The 15,943-nt window shown below is 47.4% G+C and overlaps 2 protein-coding genes, 1 non-coding gene and 2 pseudogenes across 3 annotated transcripts; all 5 read right to left on the minus strand.

Annotated features, from left to right (window-relative positions):
• Window positions 1-708: 708 nt before the first annotated feature.
• On the minus strand, window positions 709-1,123 carry LOC133920820 (outer envelope membrane protein 7-like; annotated as a pseudogene).
• A 2,323-nt stretch (window positions 1,124-3,446) lies between these two features.
• On the minus strand, window positions 3,447-4,816 carry LOC133921377 (uncharacterized). The gene has a single exon (XM_062366219.1). It carries the CDS (start codon window positions 4,363-4,365, stop codon window positions 3,811-3,813), a length of 555 nt encoding a protein of 184 aa, XP_062222203.1. The 5' UTR covers window positions 4,366-4,816; the 3' UTR covers window positions 3,447-3,810.
• A 2,670-nt stretch (window positions 4,817-7,486) lies between these two features.
• On the minus strand, window positions 7,487-11,845 carry LOC133921376 (uncharacterized). The gene is made up of 5 exons (XM_062366218.1): window positions 11,522-11,845; window positions 10,731-11,073; window positions 9,663-9,934; window positions 8,869-9,068; window positions 7,487-8,131 (listed from the first exon to the last, which is right to left on the minus strand). Exons 1-5 carry the CDS (start codon window positions 11,709-11,711, stop codon window positions 7,697-7,699), a joined length of 1,440 nt encoding a protein of 479 aa, XP_062222202.1. The 5' UTR covers window positions 11,712-11,845; the 3' UTR covers window positions 7,487-7,696.
• Window positions 11,846-12,699: 854 nt separating this feature from the next.
• Window positions 12,700-12,771, minus strand: TRNAQ-CUG (transfer RNA glutamine (anticodon CUG)). Its single transcript has one exon. It is a non-coding gene; the product is annotated as a tRNA-Gln (tRNA).
• An 827-nt stretch (window positions 12,772-13,598) lies between these two features.
• Window positions 13,599-15,313, minus strand: LOC133921382 (cysteine protease XCP1-like; annotated as a pseudogene).
• Window positions 15,314-15,943: the final 630 nt, after the last annotated feature.

A 15,943-nucleotide genomic window follows, 5' to 3' on the forward strand; every position in this document is an offset into this window, starting at 1 on the left:
GACAGCCCCTCCGATGACCTCTCCGACCCGGCGAGCAGGCAGATCCTTCGACCCGATGAGCAGGTAGTTCCTCTGACCCGGCGAGCAGGCAGCCCCCTCCGGTGAGTAGGCAGATCCTCCATCCCGGCTCCCCCTCCTCCGACCAACGCCGCCACTCTGTCATCCTGCGACCTGGCGACTCCTCCGACCCGACCCTCTCATCCAGTGTGGAAGAGAAGATCCAGCTGCCAACCGAGGTGAACATCAAAGCTTTATTTGATTCAAGGTTTAAGGCTCTTCTTTTGGGTTTGTTGTTGGGTTAATTTTTTTCTCACCTCATCAGCTCTCCTAGGAGGAACAGAGATCCAAAGAAAATTCATTACCTTTAGAGATCTCCCATCATAATATGCCCATAGAGATTTTGACATTGCCGGCAAGCTCCCAATATCGATAATTGTAGGTTGAATTTAACTTAGTGGGTACTATAGTATGTATTTTCATATTTGATTGGTTATGCAAATTCGTAAAATGCCAAATGCATTGTAGTAGCAAAAACTAATGCAACCACGCTGGCAAACCGAGATGAGATGACTAACAGAGATGCAGGTAATGACATAAGAGTTCAAATTTTGCATCATCCATGACAGCGACAAGCTCCGAAATTATAGAACAGATTCACAGAACCAACAACATACTATTATAAGAGGAACCGGACGGTGCGCGCCCTCTTTACTCGACCTTGTCCGCTGCGGCGGCGGTGGCGTCCTCCACCTTCTCCTCCACGACTGGGACCGATGGCGCGGATGGCTCAACGGATGCGGGCGCCTTCTCCTCCTCCTCGGCGGTAGCTGCAGGGGCAGGAGGCGCGGGGACCTCCTCCTGGTCGGGGTCGCGAGCAGGATTGGTGGAGCGGAAGATGGCAGCGCGGAGGTGGTCGAGGAAGGGCCTGAAGGCTGTCTCCACGGTGACCCAGGCAAGCGCGAGCGCCCCCCGGCGACGATCACCGCCGTCTTCAGGACGTTGCCCTTGCGCTGGCCTCCCCCTCCTCCTTCTCCCTTCGCCATGGGCGCGGATTGCTGGTGATGGATGGGGATGGGAGGACGGGGTGGTGCGATGCGCGCGTGTGGATGACCGCGCGCTTGGGGTTTGGGGGGTTTTGTGAGTGTGTGAGCGCAGGGAACGGGAGGGTAGGGATAAAAATGAACAACCGTCGGAAAACCCTTTAATTGTTTTCGCTTTTATATTTTTTCACTGAACAGAAACGAAAATAGAAAAGTCAGAAATAAAAACGAACAAGACACTTCCGGTTATTTAAAAACGAACTAATCTAAATGAAAATATACCGGTAACGGTCGAAAACTGATAATTTATATTGAAAACACCAAAACATAAAAGAGCAAGTTTTGTAACAGTTCAATAATTCAGCACACTTGTAATACACAACTACAAGACACAGAAGAGCAGATTTTACATCCCTCTTTAATCCTGAGCGCATGGGTTTATCACTTCACCAGTAATCACGGATTCTATGGATACATGGGTGCGGATCCAGGATAAACACGGACGAATCCACCTGCGAGGAGCCGAGGAGCACGCAATCGAATCAAAGAGTTGAAGATGTACCTAAAGGCGGCGGCGGCGACAGGAGCATGCGGCCTAAGCCCAAAAATTTTCCGATGTCCTGGATCCCGAAGGGGCTTTTCCGGTGGGCGCTATCAGCATATCATCGTGGGCATGCGATGGCGCAGTCGCGCAGGAGCGGGCGAGCGGTGAACTGGCGACGGCAGGAGTGGGTGGGTGGTGGGCTGGCGATGGCACAAGCGGCGGCAGTGAGAGACTCCTGCAGTTGTGCAGGAGATGGCGACTTACCGAGTGGCGACGATAGACGACAAGAGTGGTGACGGCAGCCGGAAGGAGAGGTGGGCAGTGGCTAGGGTTGGGTTGGGTTGGCTCTTCATGGCCTTGCTTGGGCGTTGGGCCTTGGTAACAGGGTTTGGCACTTCGCCGGATGGGCTATTGTTATTGGGCCTCGGTCCCGAGGGCCAAAAAGGGAACAAAAATCGGAAGTATCTCACCTAAATACAAGATACCGCAAAAACGGTCGAGACGAGGCCAAAATCATTTTCGCTCCCGCTTCCCGACTACCTCATCCTGTTTTTGTCCCGTTCTCATGTGAATCCCATGAAAATGAAAACAGTCGGGAAAATATAGAAAATGATACCGAGACGGGACGGGATTTTCTCAGTTCGTTTCAATCCCTAGGGGAGGGGACCTCGAAAGCTTTTGTCTTGCTTTGTAGCTTGTATCGCACGGAAAGGGAAAGCCGGGGAGGGAAGAGGGCAAGCAGAAGGAGGCGTGACTCGTGCAGGGTTCACAGATTCGTCGAAAAACATTTGAAATTCGTGGTTTTTGACGAATTCAGTTCGCACCGTATTCAGAATGTGACTGCATTGTAGTCCGATTCAAAATTAAAATTGAAAAAATTGAAAATTGATAAAATCCCTCTAGTTTCTACCCTAGCCAGGTCGGCGATGCATTGGTGCCTGGCTGGGTCAGTGACGTTTGCGTGCAAAAGCTTTCTGTGATGGGATGGACCACCGGAAGCCCAAGAGATCGGAGAAATCGGACTATTTATTCATTGGCCCAATAGATAGGAGTGACCCCTCGCCAAAATTCATGTGCGGCACCGAGGAGTGGCAACTCGGTATAAGGTATGGTCACACAGGTTATCTTCGTTTATCTCCCTTAACTCGATATTTATCTATTTATTGATTCATTTATTTATCTTATAATTTATTTCAACTACTTCACTCCAAATCTTAAGGCAAATGAATCATCCTGCTATCCCCGTGCATCCGCGAGGCTAGTAGAATTTTATGTTGCAGACCTCATCGTGACATGCCGGACCATTCATTTCTCGTGGTGCACCGTGCACAAGCTGCAGGTCCATCCAACTCGTAGGTGACGGATTTGACCTTCCACCTGTTCACTCGTGACGCTTCACCTTTATGCTCTGCTTCCTTCTCCCGGTAGACAAGAGAATAGTATGATGTGTCGTTCTAGAAGCTAGAAATCGGAGATGGAAGCCATGTTTTAAAGACTGTGTTTACGCCCAAGTCAATTACTCTTCACGACGAGCAGTATTTTGTGTTTCACCGAGATGCCTAACTCATCGAGGATTGCCGCATGGTAGTAAGGCCAAGAATTTGCGCGTAACATAGAAAAAATGGGCGGTAATTCTCATTTGAATAGTCTCCTGAGCTGACACATTGACGGTTGAACAAATCACCGACATTTTATGAAATCATTGTCAGTTTTTCCAGCTGTTTTTGAGCTGCATTGACCATTTGCATTCATCAAACGTGCGCACCGACACCGGTAGATGGCAGAATGTTACTAGGTTGGTCGTTGGTAGCGAATGAAAAAGAGACATCAGATCTGAGCTGAAACTCTGAAAGGCATCTCAATTCTCAAGAACAGACGAGCACGATTTGCATTAGTTTTATTTACTGCAGGAGGCAAAAACATTACAAAATCAACCAAACATTTTACATTTACATCGTCAAATGAACCAAAAAGAATATAAAGAACGAGCATGCACTTCAACACTAGATCTACACAGAACAGAACAGAACAGTAATCCTACATTTCATTCATCAATTCACCGAGCTAGTTTCCACTTATAATCGTATAGCGGTATCTTCACCATCGATCTCACGCACCTGGAACCTGAATCTTCTTCTTGAGCCACTCATCATCTCCATTTGGATCTCATGGAGATCATCCACCTCCTTGTGATGCGAAAGACATCTGCAACTGCGCGCGATGCTCTTAGTGCGCCATGGCGCGGCCAGTATGGTGAAAGCTTTGCGTGTAGGCGAACGCCGCCGGCTTGCACTGGACCTTCTGCACCGCTGACGGCAGGTACTGCTTCTGCGTGGTAGGCAGCGAGTGCGTCGACATGACGAGCCGCCGGACGCTGGAGCGCACCTTGTAGAGGATGTGGCCCCAGCTGCCCCTGCTCTGGCGACCGAGCGCAGTGGCCTCCTCCTCGTTCATCTCGAGGTCGCCGGCGAAGCTGGGCTTCTTGGACATGAGCCAGCCGACTCCCCACTCCCACCACCCCCTCAGGGAGCCGCCGGCGCCGAACGCAGCGCCGAGCAACGGCGCCGACTTGGACCGCCGGAACGCCCACTCGGCCGACGCGGAGGAGATGGGCTGGATCTTGCCGGAGAAGGAGGACAGCCTCTTCCTCAGGCCCATGAGGTGGCTCTCCTTGCCCCCGCCGCGGCGGCTAACGCCGCCCTGGCAGGTGGGCAGCTCGTCCTCGAGCCGCCTGGTGGGCAGGAACCTCGCCTTCTGGATGTTCTCCAGGATGGTGGCCATGGCCGGCCCCCCTGACAAGAACTCGAGGCAAGCAAAGCAGAGCTAGAAGAGAGAGAGAGAGAGAGAGAGAGAGAGAGAGAGAGAGAGAGAGAGAGAGAGAGAGAGAGAGAGAGAGAGGAGAAGAGGACAGAGAAGTTCAAGCGCAATGGCCGTCTCCTCCTCCTCTCTTCTCCAGATCTCCTCTTGGTGTGGACAGAGGAAGGAGGAGGAAGGTATGTATATGTGATGGCGCGGTGTTTGTCTCGCAGCCACAACAGCTGCCTCCGCCGGGACAGGCGGGCTTTATTCATGCACGAGGGGGACACGAAGTGTGCAGTTGAAAGTCGGGTTAATTACATCGGTGTCATTATACTTTAATTTATCATTATATTTTACTAAATCAGTCTGATACTATTATAATTTTACATACCTCATAAACTTACCATTTTGTACACTCTATCCACTGCAGGCTGCCGTAGTTCTGTATTTTCCCAAAATGCCCCCGCCTTCATCCGTTCCATTTTTGTGCTCGTAGGCACAGAACAAGCCGGCCGAACCCGCTCCATGTTCATCTTCTTCCTTCCGGCGACATGCAGCACCATGGCCGCTCCGTCCCCATCCACCAGGTGCTCCACCTCCTCGACATACTGCGTCACCCCGTGTCCCAAGATCACAGGAGCAAAACCCCTAAAGTAATTTGTGCGTGCACGCAGTGCAGCGCTGCCGCCGAGCCACCTTCTCCTTCGCGGCCGGCAAGGAGCTCCGCCGCGGCTACGTGAGGAACTCCGCCGTCTCTTCACATTTCATCTTCTCCTCTCGCCTTGAGCATCTGCATACCCCCAGTAACCCTTCCCCTCAATCAATTTCAGGGAAGGAAGTCGGAGTACCGCTTCCGTCGTCGCCTCCGTCCGCTGCCGCCGGTCACCGTCGACCTCCCTCCGTGGTGAGGCGTTTCCTCCATAACCTTGCACTTCTAGCACCCCGTAGCCCACTGTAGCTCGTGCGCCCACTAGACCGTCGTCTCCGGCTACGGCCGAGCCCCGCCGCGCCGCCGTTGGAGCCCCCGCAAATGGACAGCCCACTAGGCTAGCTCCCACGCCTCCAAACCTCGACCAATGTGCTCCCCTAGTCTCACTGATGCTCGAGCGCCGCTCGCCTTGGCTTCCCCGGGCCCTGCCCCGCCGCCGCTGCGAGAACCCGAGCGCTGCCGTTGCCATTGGCGCCACCGCACACGTATCCGGTCGCCTCCTTTCAATTCCCTCCGCCCGTTCTGCGCACTGCCGCCGGCGAGCTCGGGGTGAGCCGCCATGGTGACTCCCCTGCTCTTCCCCTGCTCTGAGCCACGGATGAACTGGGGGCATTTTGGGATATACGGAACATATAGGTGGGTGGGCCTTGAGCTATAAAATGTTAAGTTTTGAACGTATGTAAAATTATAATGGTATCAGATCAATTTAGTAAAATATAATGGTAAATTTCTAAATATGAAAAGTGTAATGGTACCAATCTAATTAACCTTAAAAGTAGCTTTGCAAACATGTTAGAGACTTAGCGGTAGGCGACGTGAACTATTATACATTTTGGCTTTTTATTTTTATTTTTCCAAGTCAGGCAGCTCAGATATACTGGAGCCGTGTTGGCAAACGAAAGCTGCCGGTGCGGTGCGCGCAGCGTGCGTCTATACGGCCAGCCGGCCACATGGCACCTGCCTTGACATCCTCCCAAGTGGCGTGCTGTCCAGCCCTCCCTGACTCTGTTCAGCATCTGGCGTGCCAACTCATGTGAACTCGCAACGGCAGCAGTCTGATTAGTTTGGTAAGAAACCATGCTCATTGGGTTAACAGTAAGAAACTTGACACTTTTAGTGTCCTGTGATGAAATGGAATGCTAAGCTATTTTTCTTCTAAAAGAATACTTAGGAGATCTGCGCGTGATACCGTAAGGAATTCTTGGGTGCTGTATCTTTATTCCCCAAGGATGCAGTGTCTCCAGTTTGCAGTTGCTAATCTACTATCACTGAAGCCTCTGATGATTCCAGTTACAGAAAAAAATAAACTGAAGCCTCTGATGATTCCAGTTACAGAAAAAAATAAACTGAAGCCTCTGATGATTAGTTCATGGATGGAAGGATGGAACGCGACTGACCTGTGTATGTTTGATTAGCGTTTACTTAAATGCGTAGCTGCAGCCACACCAAGAGGATCCACATGAGAACATGGGGGGGGAATCATCCAAAGGACAGTCCGGTGGCCCATGAAACCTTGTCTGTCCGACTGTCCCTGCCTCCTACCGAAACATTTTGTCATGTTTTGGCTGCTCAGAGACTTTAAGGTAGAACTTTTCAGCAATGCTTTCCATAGCAACTGCACGCCAATCTACCTTCGCAAACATCATTCATCCAGACACTGAAAACCTGGTTTCACAGGCTTATGCTTCACTACTACCATTTATCTTCTGAAACTGCCTGCTCTGGTTTCAAGCTTTGTTTTTGCAACGCAGGTTTCTGCCATTAAGGAAGGATCTATTGGCTAGAAGTTGGTCGAGAGAGTGATGATAGGATTCACGAAGAAGCGGCTCTTGTACACAGCTGCAGTTCGGAAGTCCAACTCTGAGCCTGACAGAGCACTCGGCCCTCGCCTACTCTCTTCGCTTTCTTTTTCGGTTGCTTCCTCTCGCCAACAACAACTTATATTAAATGAACGGCACGGTGGTTGGGAGGTTGGTGGAAGAATCAGCCGATTGGTGGAACACAACTGCAACTCATTTTTTTTCATGGCTGTATTCTAGCCGTATTTTCAGTTACTCCGTCATCGGTCTGTAACATGCATGTTCCATGATTTCCAATGCAGAGGCAGGTAGCGGTATAGTCCAATTGTCCGCAGATACAGAAAAGACTCTTGCAGATGTAGTGGCAGGCAGGGAAAACGAGCTGTATCGTCTTTAGCTTCGTAATAGTATTATACAGTCCAGACTTCAGAGCATATACCGCGCTGAATGTGCGACAGCCACCAACTTTCTGCTGGAAGAACGGTCGCATTTGGCTCGAACAATGACTTGTTACAAGTTTATAATGTCACCTAATAGCAAATCCCATCCAGTGTTTGAAGCTACCACAACAACTCGACCATGCGTTGCACACTGATTTGCTTTCATGCCAAACTCGTGTAAAACTTCAATTATAGAAGTGGCTGGGCTCTGCCCGATCCTATCACGGATATTACACAAACCTCATAATGGGCAATTTTTACAGCAGTAAGGAACCATTTGGTGGGTACAACTACTCAATAATAGGAATCGCACTGGAAATCACTATTACAAAACTTCACATGAGTATATGAAGTACAACAAAAATCTACCCTCTCGCTCTCTTGAGCAAATACCGGAGGGAGAAGATCCCTAGAGCAAAGGTTTGCCAAAACCACCCTGTAGCATTCCTTGGATCAACCTTCTTCGCCAAAAACCAGGCATACACGGCTTCACCAAAATGCAATGCAACAGCTCCCGCAAAGACTAGCCGAATCACCAACATCGAGCGAAAAACAAACAAATGGATGTCAAGGATCCACTTCAACAGGCCGACTGGTGGAAGACAAGCAGCAGAAAACACAGCCAACATCCCAAGCGTTACAGCCAACCAAGTAAATATGGTCGGGCCATCTAGTTCTCTTCTCTTCCGCTCCTGCCAATAGGAGATAGTTGCAGCCAAGCCTTCCCGAGGGCTCACCATACATACATAGCCGAGTTCCTCTCTAGCTTTCAAGAATGAAAAGTAGTGTGTGACACCCACCTGTCGCAATGAACAAGCAACATCAGATGTATGATGTACATATCTTTGGACAATGGAACTGGTATCTTATTTATTCCCACTCATCAAATAGAATTATTATTGCAAGTCCACTAGCCTAGTCAAGAGTAGTTCAGTAGAGATTATTGAGTTGCATGCATCAACCAGTTCACCCAAAAGCTAAGCTGATAGGGAAATGTGAGCAATTCACTTATACTTCAACACTCCTCCTCACACAGAGGCTCCCTCAGGCCTCAGATATGGAAATAGGAGTCGACTGCAATTTTTTTATTTAATTGCGCTCGCCAGGACTCAAACTTGAGATCTCTAACCCTGATACCATATTGAGCTACATGCACTAACCAATTCACCCAAAAGCCTAAGCTAATAGGGAAATGTGGGCAATTCACTTATATACTTCAATAGAGATGTCCTTTAAAAAGGACCGATTAAAAACAAAGATGAATAGACATAACTAATATACTTTGTACGCATTGTTGAACTTGCCTCTTGGCATTCTATTCATATTTCATACTCAGACTGAAGAAATTACGTCTAGTCATAACATAGTTGCCATTATGTGAGAGGATAGTAACAGAATCAAGGCATATAAGCCCAACAAGAACATAAATATATCTAATTTTGCCAGAGGAGCTGTGTTAGGTAAACTGGTAACACACTAGAAAAGCATCAAGAATTGAAACACAGAAAACTCATAAGAACATGACAAAGAGGCAGACCTTATATACTTCAGCAGGAAGAATAAGAGGCGGAGGGATCCATTTACTATCTAGCCATGGATAGAATAGTGTAGACATGAATAAACATATCCTTGAAATGGCAAGGGCGACTGAGGTATCCAACGTAACTTGAGGAACTGTATAATCCAAACTCTGGAACAGAGGGTTGATGATAAATTCAAAAGTATTGACAGGTGATCCTGCAAAACAATTATAGATCCATGAGGCAATGCAATTTCAAATACATAATCACTGTCTCTATATCCCAACCATTTCAAGCCAACAAAGGGGACACTTCTCTTACGGAAGAAAAGTCTACAGACTAGACTTGTTCTTAAGGTTGAGTATTTACTGGATGCACACAACTAATAGAACACTGAGTACATGTATCGTTTATAATTCCGTTATTCGGGTAATGGAATCTGGGCCTCTGGGGATATCCTATTATGGAAAAAATGAATCGTGTACTATCTATGTAAATCATTAAACCTCAAACTTTCAAAGTTCAGAACAAGTGAGAGGTGAAGTAGCTAAATAATTACTTTTGCGGTTCTGTGGTATTAGTGTACAACAATTGAATAGATATTGTCAGCAATGACTTTACTGTAAAAATAAAGACAGCAAACACCTCTGTTGTCTCCTCTACCTAGAAAAGGCTCTCATTTGTTCAGATTAAATTAACCAATTATATCTTCAGAATGGCAGTATGACTAGAAAAAAAAAACCCTCAGAGCATAGTACCATGAGTATCATTTAGTAACAATATAGTACTCACGAAGGCTAACAGCGATTACCATCGCAGATGAAATACGCCTGACCAGCTGCTACAGGAGTACCCTTTCTGTCAGGAATGTCATCTAAAAGTCCCATGCTTGCCAATATCAGAGCAAGAACAAGATTATCTATATAGACCCAATCTGTTTTCACATCTGAGCCCCCAATCTTGAAGAATGCTAATCCCAACTTTGCAAGGGACAGGATCCTTGGAAGATGTCGCTCTTCGCCTGGCCCGTAGATGGCAGCGGGGCGAATGGCACATGTATAAAGACAGGTACTTTTATTACCCCTGTAAGATTTCACCAAATCAGTATGAAAGGCTGCATGGTATCAAACTATCAAATGCCACTCTGAGTTACAAGACAAAACAAAATTATTATTGTGGTTTTGGATCCTTAAGGAGCATGACATTGCTAAGGTTTTCAATAGAAGGTAGCGCAATATAAGGAATAGTGCAAAGAGTAGTATTAGCGTAGACTACTTCTTTCTAATTGTCATTTTGGACATCAGCATGGTCACCAATAAAATAAACACCTTTGCCATTACTTGTTCCTAATTGTGCTTTAGCAAAAAAAAAAACTGAAAGTATAATGAAATGGAAGTACTTTGATGGAGGATCCATTAATATAAATTATCTTATTTCCATGCAACAAATCTATAAACTCTTTATTGTGGTCAAAGTTATAAAAGCTTAGCTGCATCTATTCTACGGTGATATCTATTTTGGAAAGGACATAGATGTCTGAGATGACACAAAAATAGTCGACGCCTCTTAGTTAGGTTATTGTGTACTCCCTCTGAACCCAAATATAAGTCCATAGGACATCGACACAATCTCCAATATAGCACTTTGACTAATAATATCTATAAAAGTATATCATTTCAAATAGAAAGAGTTATATATTATGAATGTATTTTTCATGATGAATCTAATAACATCAAGCTTATGTTGTCAATCTATATGATTGTTGAGCAATTCATGGTCAAAGATAAAAAAAAGTTTGACTTAGGAAAAACCTCAATGGACTTATAATTGGGATCGGAGGGATTACATGGCATTGAAGCCTGGCAAAGGGTAAACTTACTTAGATGGCCGCCCATTACTCCTCAGGACCAATTGTTCAGCAACTGATTTGCTGCGACCATAAGCATCAACATGGTCTTCAATGGGAAAATAAGGCAATGCCTCGTTTCCATTTACAATTGGCTCTCCTCCAAACACCACATTGTATGTGCTTACATACACAAGCCTCCTGACGCCATGCTCATGGCAAGCATCCAGTACATTGCAGGTCCCGTTTATATTGACCTCATCCGCTCTCCCAGCCTGCACCATTTCCTTCCCTGACATGCCATAAGAAGCAAGGTGGAAAACACAGTCTACGCCGTGGAAAGCCCTTCCGACATCATCCTTCTTTCTAACGTCTCCTGCAGCACAAAGCCACCAGTAAAATAATTGACAGTTCATTCCACGCATCAGAACGGGTAACCAATACCCATGGCATTGAATTTGAGGAGTGAACTGGGCAATCGTTTATTCGTACGCAAGACATGATGGATAACGTTAGTTCTGCTGTAACTTTGTCCAGAAAAAATTACGCAAGACCCACTGGTGGCGATAGTACGGGCACAGTAATCTCCTTCGAGTTGACAACATTTTGCAGCTTGATTCAGAGGCAGAACTACAACCTAACAAGGAAGGGTAGCGCTCTAACGCGTCTTACTTCTGATAGCAATTCAGCAACTTGCGTGCAGTAAATCAGATGGAGTCTATGTGGATTTTACTGCACTTGAGGAGTGCAGCCACAGTGAAGTAAAGCCGCGGTAACTGGTGATGCAGCAATCCGAGCCGAGGAAGACGAAGAGGGGGAGGGACCTTGGAAGAGGCGGGCCCCGGCGTTGAGGAGCTGCTGGGACCAGGGGGAGGCGGCGCGGAGGTCGAGGGATCGGACCTCGCGGGCGCCGCGGCGGAGCAGCTCGAGGCAGAGGGCGGCGCCGACGAAGCCCTGCCCGCCCGTCACCGCGAACCGCACGCCCTCGATCCCCTCGTTCGCGCTCAGATGCATCTCCACTCCACGCGCTCTCCTTCCTGACGGCGAGCGCGATTGGGGGCGGAGAAAACAAGGGTGGAGTACAAGTCGTCGCCGACGACCACCTGGTCGGGCGCGCTCGGCCGCTCGTTGTACTGTCAATACTGTGCTGCCTGAGTTTGTACTTTGTACTTTTTATTATTTTTTAAAAAAACTTTAATTTTTTAACTGTTTCGGGCTTTATTAAAGACTATATAAAAACTGGTTGTATCTTTAAACACAGTCGGCAAAGGTGCTAAAGCCACCGTTGGTTTGTTAACACATCAAAAGGTTTTTATGATTTTGTTCTTGTGAAATAAGTCTACTTCGGCCATCACGTCACGGCGAGATTTGTCTATTTATTCTTCTCTGAAACTATTAAAAATATCTAAATAAATCATTAGGATGGTTTTAGAAGCAGTTTTTTTACGTGGTTACACATGGATGATGACGTGGCTAGGCTCTGTAATGGCAAAAAGAGATTGCCCCCAATAAGAGGAGTGTGATGGTGGTTGTGCTACAGCAAGATGACCTCGTTTGGAGTTAGGAATAGGCTATTGGATTAAGAAAAAAATTATCAGGCATGTAGTGAGAAGAACTGAGCGATTTTGCAGAGAACATCGAGATTTGTCACTCAGTGAGAGGAATTGCTTAATTGTGACTAAAAAGAGAGCAAAGAGATGATTGGTGGTGTCCAGTGTAAGAGAGAGGGGGAAAGAGACAAAAGAAGTGAGAGGGAAATGACATAGCTCTAGGTAGGCAAAATTGCCTCTAAAATTGCTTCAGAGGATTATTTAGATGGTTTTAAACCGTTCGAAAGTAAAATATCTAGGGTTAAATAGACGGACCTTATATGAGTAAAATAGATTTATTTCTTCAAAAAAATCGGAGAAAAAAAAAGTACGGCTCATAAGTTTTGGGCTAGTCTGGACCCGTCGGCAGTTCTGGTTAGAAAGAAAATCTCACACATGCGAAATGAAAAAAGAGGTCCCACCGAGATTTGAACTCGGGTTACTGGATTCAGAGTCCAATGTCCTGACCACTAGACCATGGGACCTTTGTTGTGATCAGCACCAAATAAATATTAAATTCAAGTGATTAAGCGACAAAACTCACAAAGTCCTTGCCCACGGACCATAGGCTTCGGTTTGTCGTTCCGTGTTCCAGAAAGGCTGCATTTGAATAGCGGGGCAACAGGACGGCATCGGCCTGCTCAGTGTCTACCCACCGGATGCTCACTTATTCATGGCGGCTTCCCTGTTGGCTGTTCGGGCGGTTTGGCACGATGCCACGGCCGCGTGTTAGGCTGTTAGCGTGTACCGTGTCGCGTGTACGGTGTGCGCGACCTTTTCCTACGCCTACACCTCGGCTCCGACCACGACGGCATCTATTCCGTTCCCGCCGGACGAGCCAGCTCAGGCGCGTTTGCACTTTGCAGTCGACGCGGGGCAGTCGGCTTCCCGTGTGCGTCTGGGCCGCGGGGCGGCAGCGCTGGCCGTCTGGGGCAGAGCGGAGCGTGCCGTGTAGAGTGTACGACTACGAGTCTACGGCACGAGTCCAGCACTGGTCCGCCATCAGCCATGGCAGGTCTGCGGGTGCGCCCGGGATTCGTGGAGGCCGCGACCAAGTCTGCTCTCGGCTGAGGTTCGGGCGCACGGCCGTCGTGCCCAGTCTAGTTATAGGCCCATTGATCTAACTTGAGCCACGCCCTCAGCCGTTGCCCGGTGGCCTGCTCCGGCCTCCGGCGACCCTCGCCAAGGAGGTACTGGTTCCTCCATAGCCGCCTGATTGAAATTATCGCCTTACTGTGAACCGATTTCGTTCCTGTAAGCTTTGCAGCGTTGTTTTCTCTACACGATGAAGATGCAGAGCATTGCTTCAGGAGCCAAAGAAAATGTCCGCTTCTCACTCAACATGACTGCATCGCACAGTAGTGTAATACTGGGCAAGTCGTTCCTCGTCAGGGCCAAATGATTCAGTCACACGTTGGGCAGCTTAGCGTTCATCATTTGCTGACACTTAATTGGATTACAAGATCGGGTACAGAATTAGGCCCCCCAGCCTGTGATGTTCTTGATAGGGTAAGAAGCCATCGTGTAGATGCCACAAACACCCTCCGGCTTCCCAGTGCCCCTCTTTATCCTGACGTACCCTTGCTCTCCCCAGTTCCTGCCCCATGAGTTCTTCATGGTGATGTAATCCTGGCCGTACGACGAGCCGTATCCGACGGCCGTCAATGCATGATCAAGCTCGACGCCGCAGGCCCCGTCAAACACCCCCTGCAGTCGGACATTGCCAAGTTAATTTCCGTTTCATGTCATCTGTGACATCATGATAAAACACAGGTAACAAATCATTTCCTTTACCCCTTTGTAGAACTGGAAGTCTCTGCTCCCTGCTGCTACACCAACACTGACAGGCTGATGAGCTAACGCTTTCAGCAGGCTTATCTCGCTGTTCTCCGGGACATCCTCGTAGCCATTTATAGTAACCACTCTGGAATGAGGCTGAAACACCACATCAAAAGAAGACCCCTTTGTTAGAACTGCATGCATTTTACATCTGAACATTTGAAGGATTAGTTTCCTGTGCGAACCTGCTTTTCTTTACAGTAGCCCTCTTCCATGAGGTACGGGTAATTTTCCTCGGTGTGGATACCCTGGTTCCCCATTATGTAAGCGAATGCGAAGTCCATGATGCCCCCTCCGCATCCATGATTGAACGTGGTGTCGCAATCCATCAGCTCCTGCTCCGATAATGATACCAGCTTGCCCGTCACAATTTGGTTTATGCCTTCAACGGCTGCCACCGTCGAGAAGGCCCAGCAACTTCCTGCAAGCAATTTAGTTCTTTTTATTGCATTATCTTTGCGCAGAATGCGTAATGGTTCAGTGGAAATGGTACTGATAATATGCTGAAAAGGATAGTGTGCACTGTTCAGAGATTGGACTCACCACATTCTCCTTGGTTCTTGACCGGCGTCACTGCTCCCTTGTATCTCCAGTCCACTGCCCAGGGCAGGTTGACGGCATTCGAGTACATGAATGTTGTCGGAGTATGTGGCTGTGCACCCATTTTTGACAATCCTGGCTTCATTCCCAGATAATTGGCCTTGAACTCTTCGTGGGCGATGTCGGAAAACTGATTCAAGCCTAACCAGTAGCTTCCGTTCTTCCTGTTTGTCTCTGCGATGTGCATCAGATTATGCTTGAATATCTCATACCTCTTCACCTTCTCCTTTGGGCTGGCGTAGATCTTGCTGTGCTTAATCGACCAGGATGTGAAGAGATCAAGAAGCCTGCTTGGCAATGCGAAATCCTCCTGCGAGTATCCGACAACGGAGGGGTCTTGGTGGCTGGCAGAACAGGCTACAAAAGGTATGAACAAGAGGAACATTGGGAGCTTGGAATCCATGGCAAAAATGGCTGCTGTTATTTCTTGTCATGGCATGTCCAGGATCCATGAACACCTTTATATTCACCACCAGCTATGTTTCTTGCAAGTAACTCACTGCACCTGATGGGGCTCTTCTGGTTGAAGCTTTGGAAGAGCAATGCCTTGCTTTACCAGGAAGCTGTTGTTGCAGGTATGCTTTGTTCCATAACTTTATATGAAAATGCTTGCGGTGCTTCTCCAATGCCTCTTATGATGCTTAAATCTTGGTTTTAGGTAGCATGATGCATTATAATAACAGTTTCTTATGCTTGCAGCTCTACACACCTGCAGTGGTTTTTTAGAAGGATTGCCAAAGTATACTTTGCTCATTTGCTCAAGTCATCACCACACAGAAGTACCTCAGACTATTCTATTTTCTCAGATAACCAAAACTTGCATTTTCCAGTTCGAGTTTGGTGCACGTGTCCATTGGCCGGCAATGACAAGTCAGATGTACTCACAGTACAGGAGAATTTCAAATTTCTGGAAGCTTATTAGAAGTTTACTCGCAAAACAATCCAAGCTGCCAAATTTCTGCGGTGAAATTTCAGTGAGAACATGAACTGTAGAAAACTGGTGTTTCATACGCCATCGTAGTCCCCTGTGCCACATTTGACGCCGACAGTCCAAATCAAGGATCAAAGAATCAGCATTTTGACCAGACTAAAATTTAGCATCCGATCAAATCAACCCGAAAAATAGCTTATTATACAATAAATTGGATCCAGAAAAAAAAAACTCTACTCAAGTAGTTTTTATTAGGAGAACCACCAAAAAAATAATCAGCCAGCAGG

Source organism: Phragmites australis, chromosome 6 (assembly GCF_958298935.1).
Source record: "Phragmites australis chromosome 6, lpPhrAust1.1, whole genome shotgun sequence".
NCBI lineage: Eukaryota > Viridiplantae > Streptophyta > Magnoliopsida > Poales > Poaceae > Phragmites > Phragmites australis.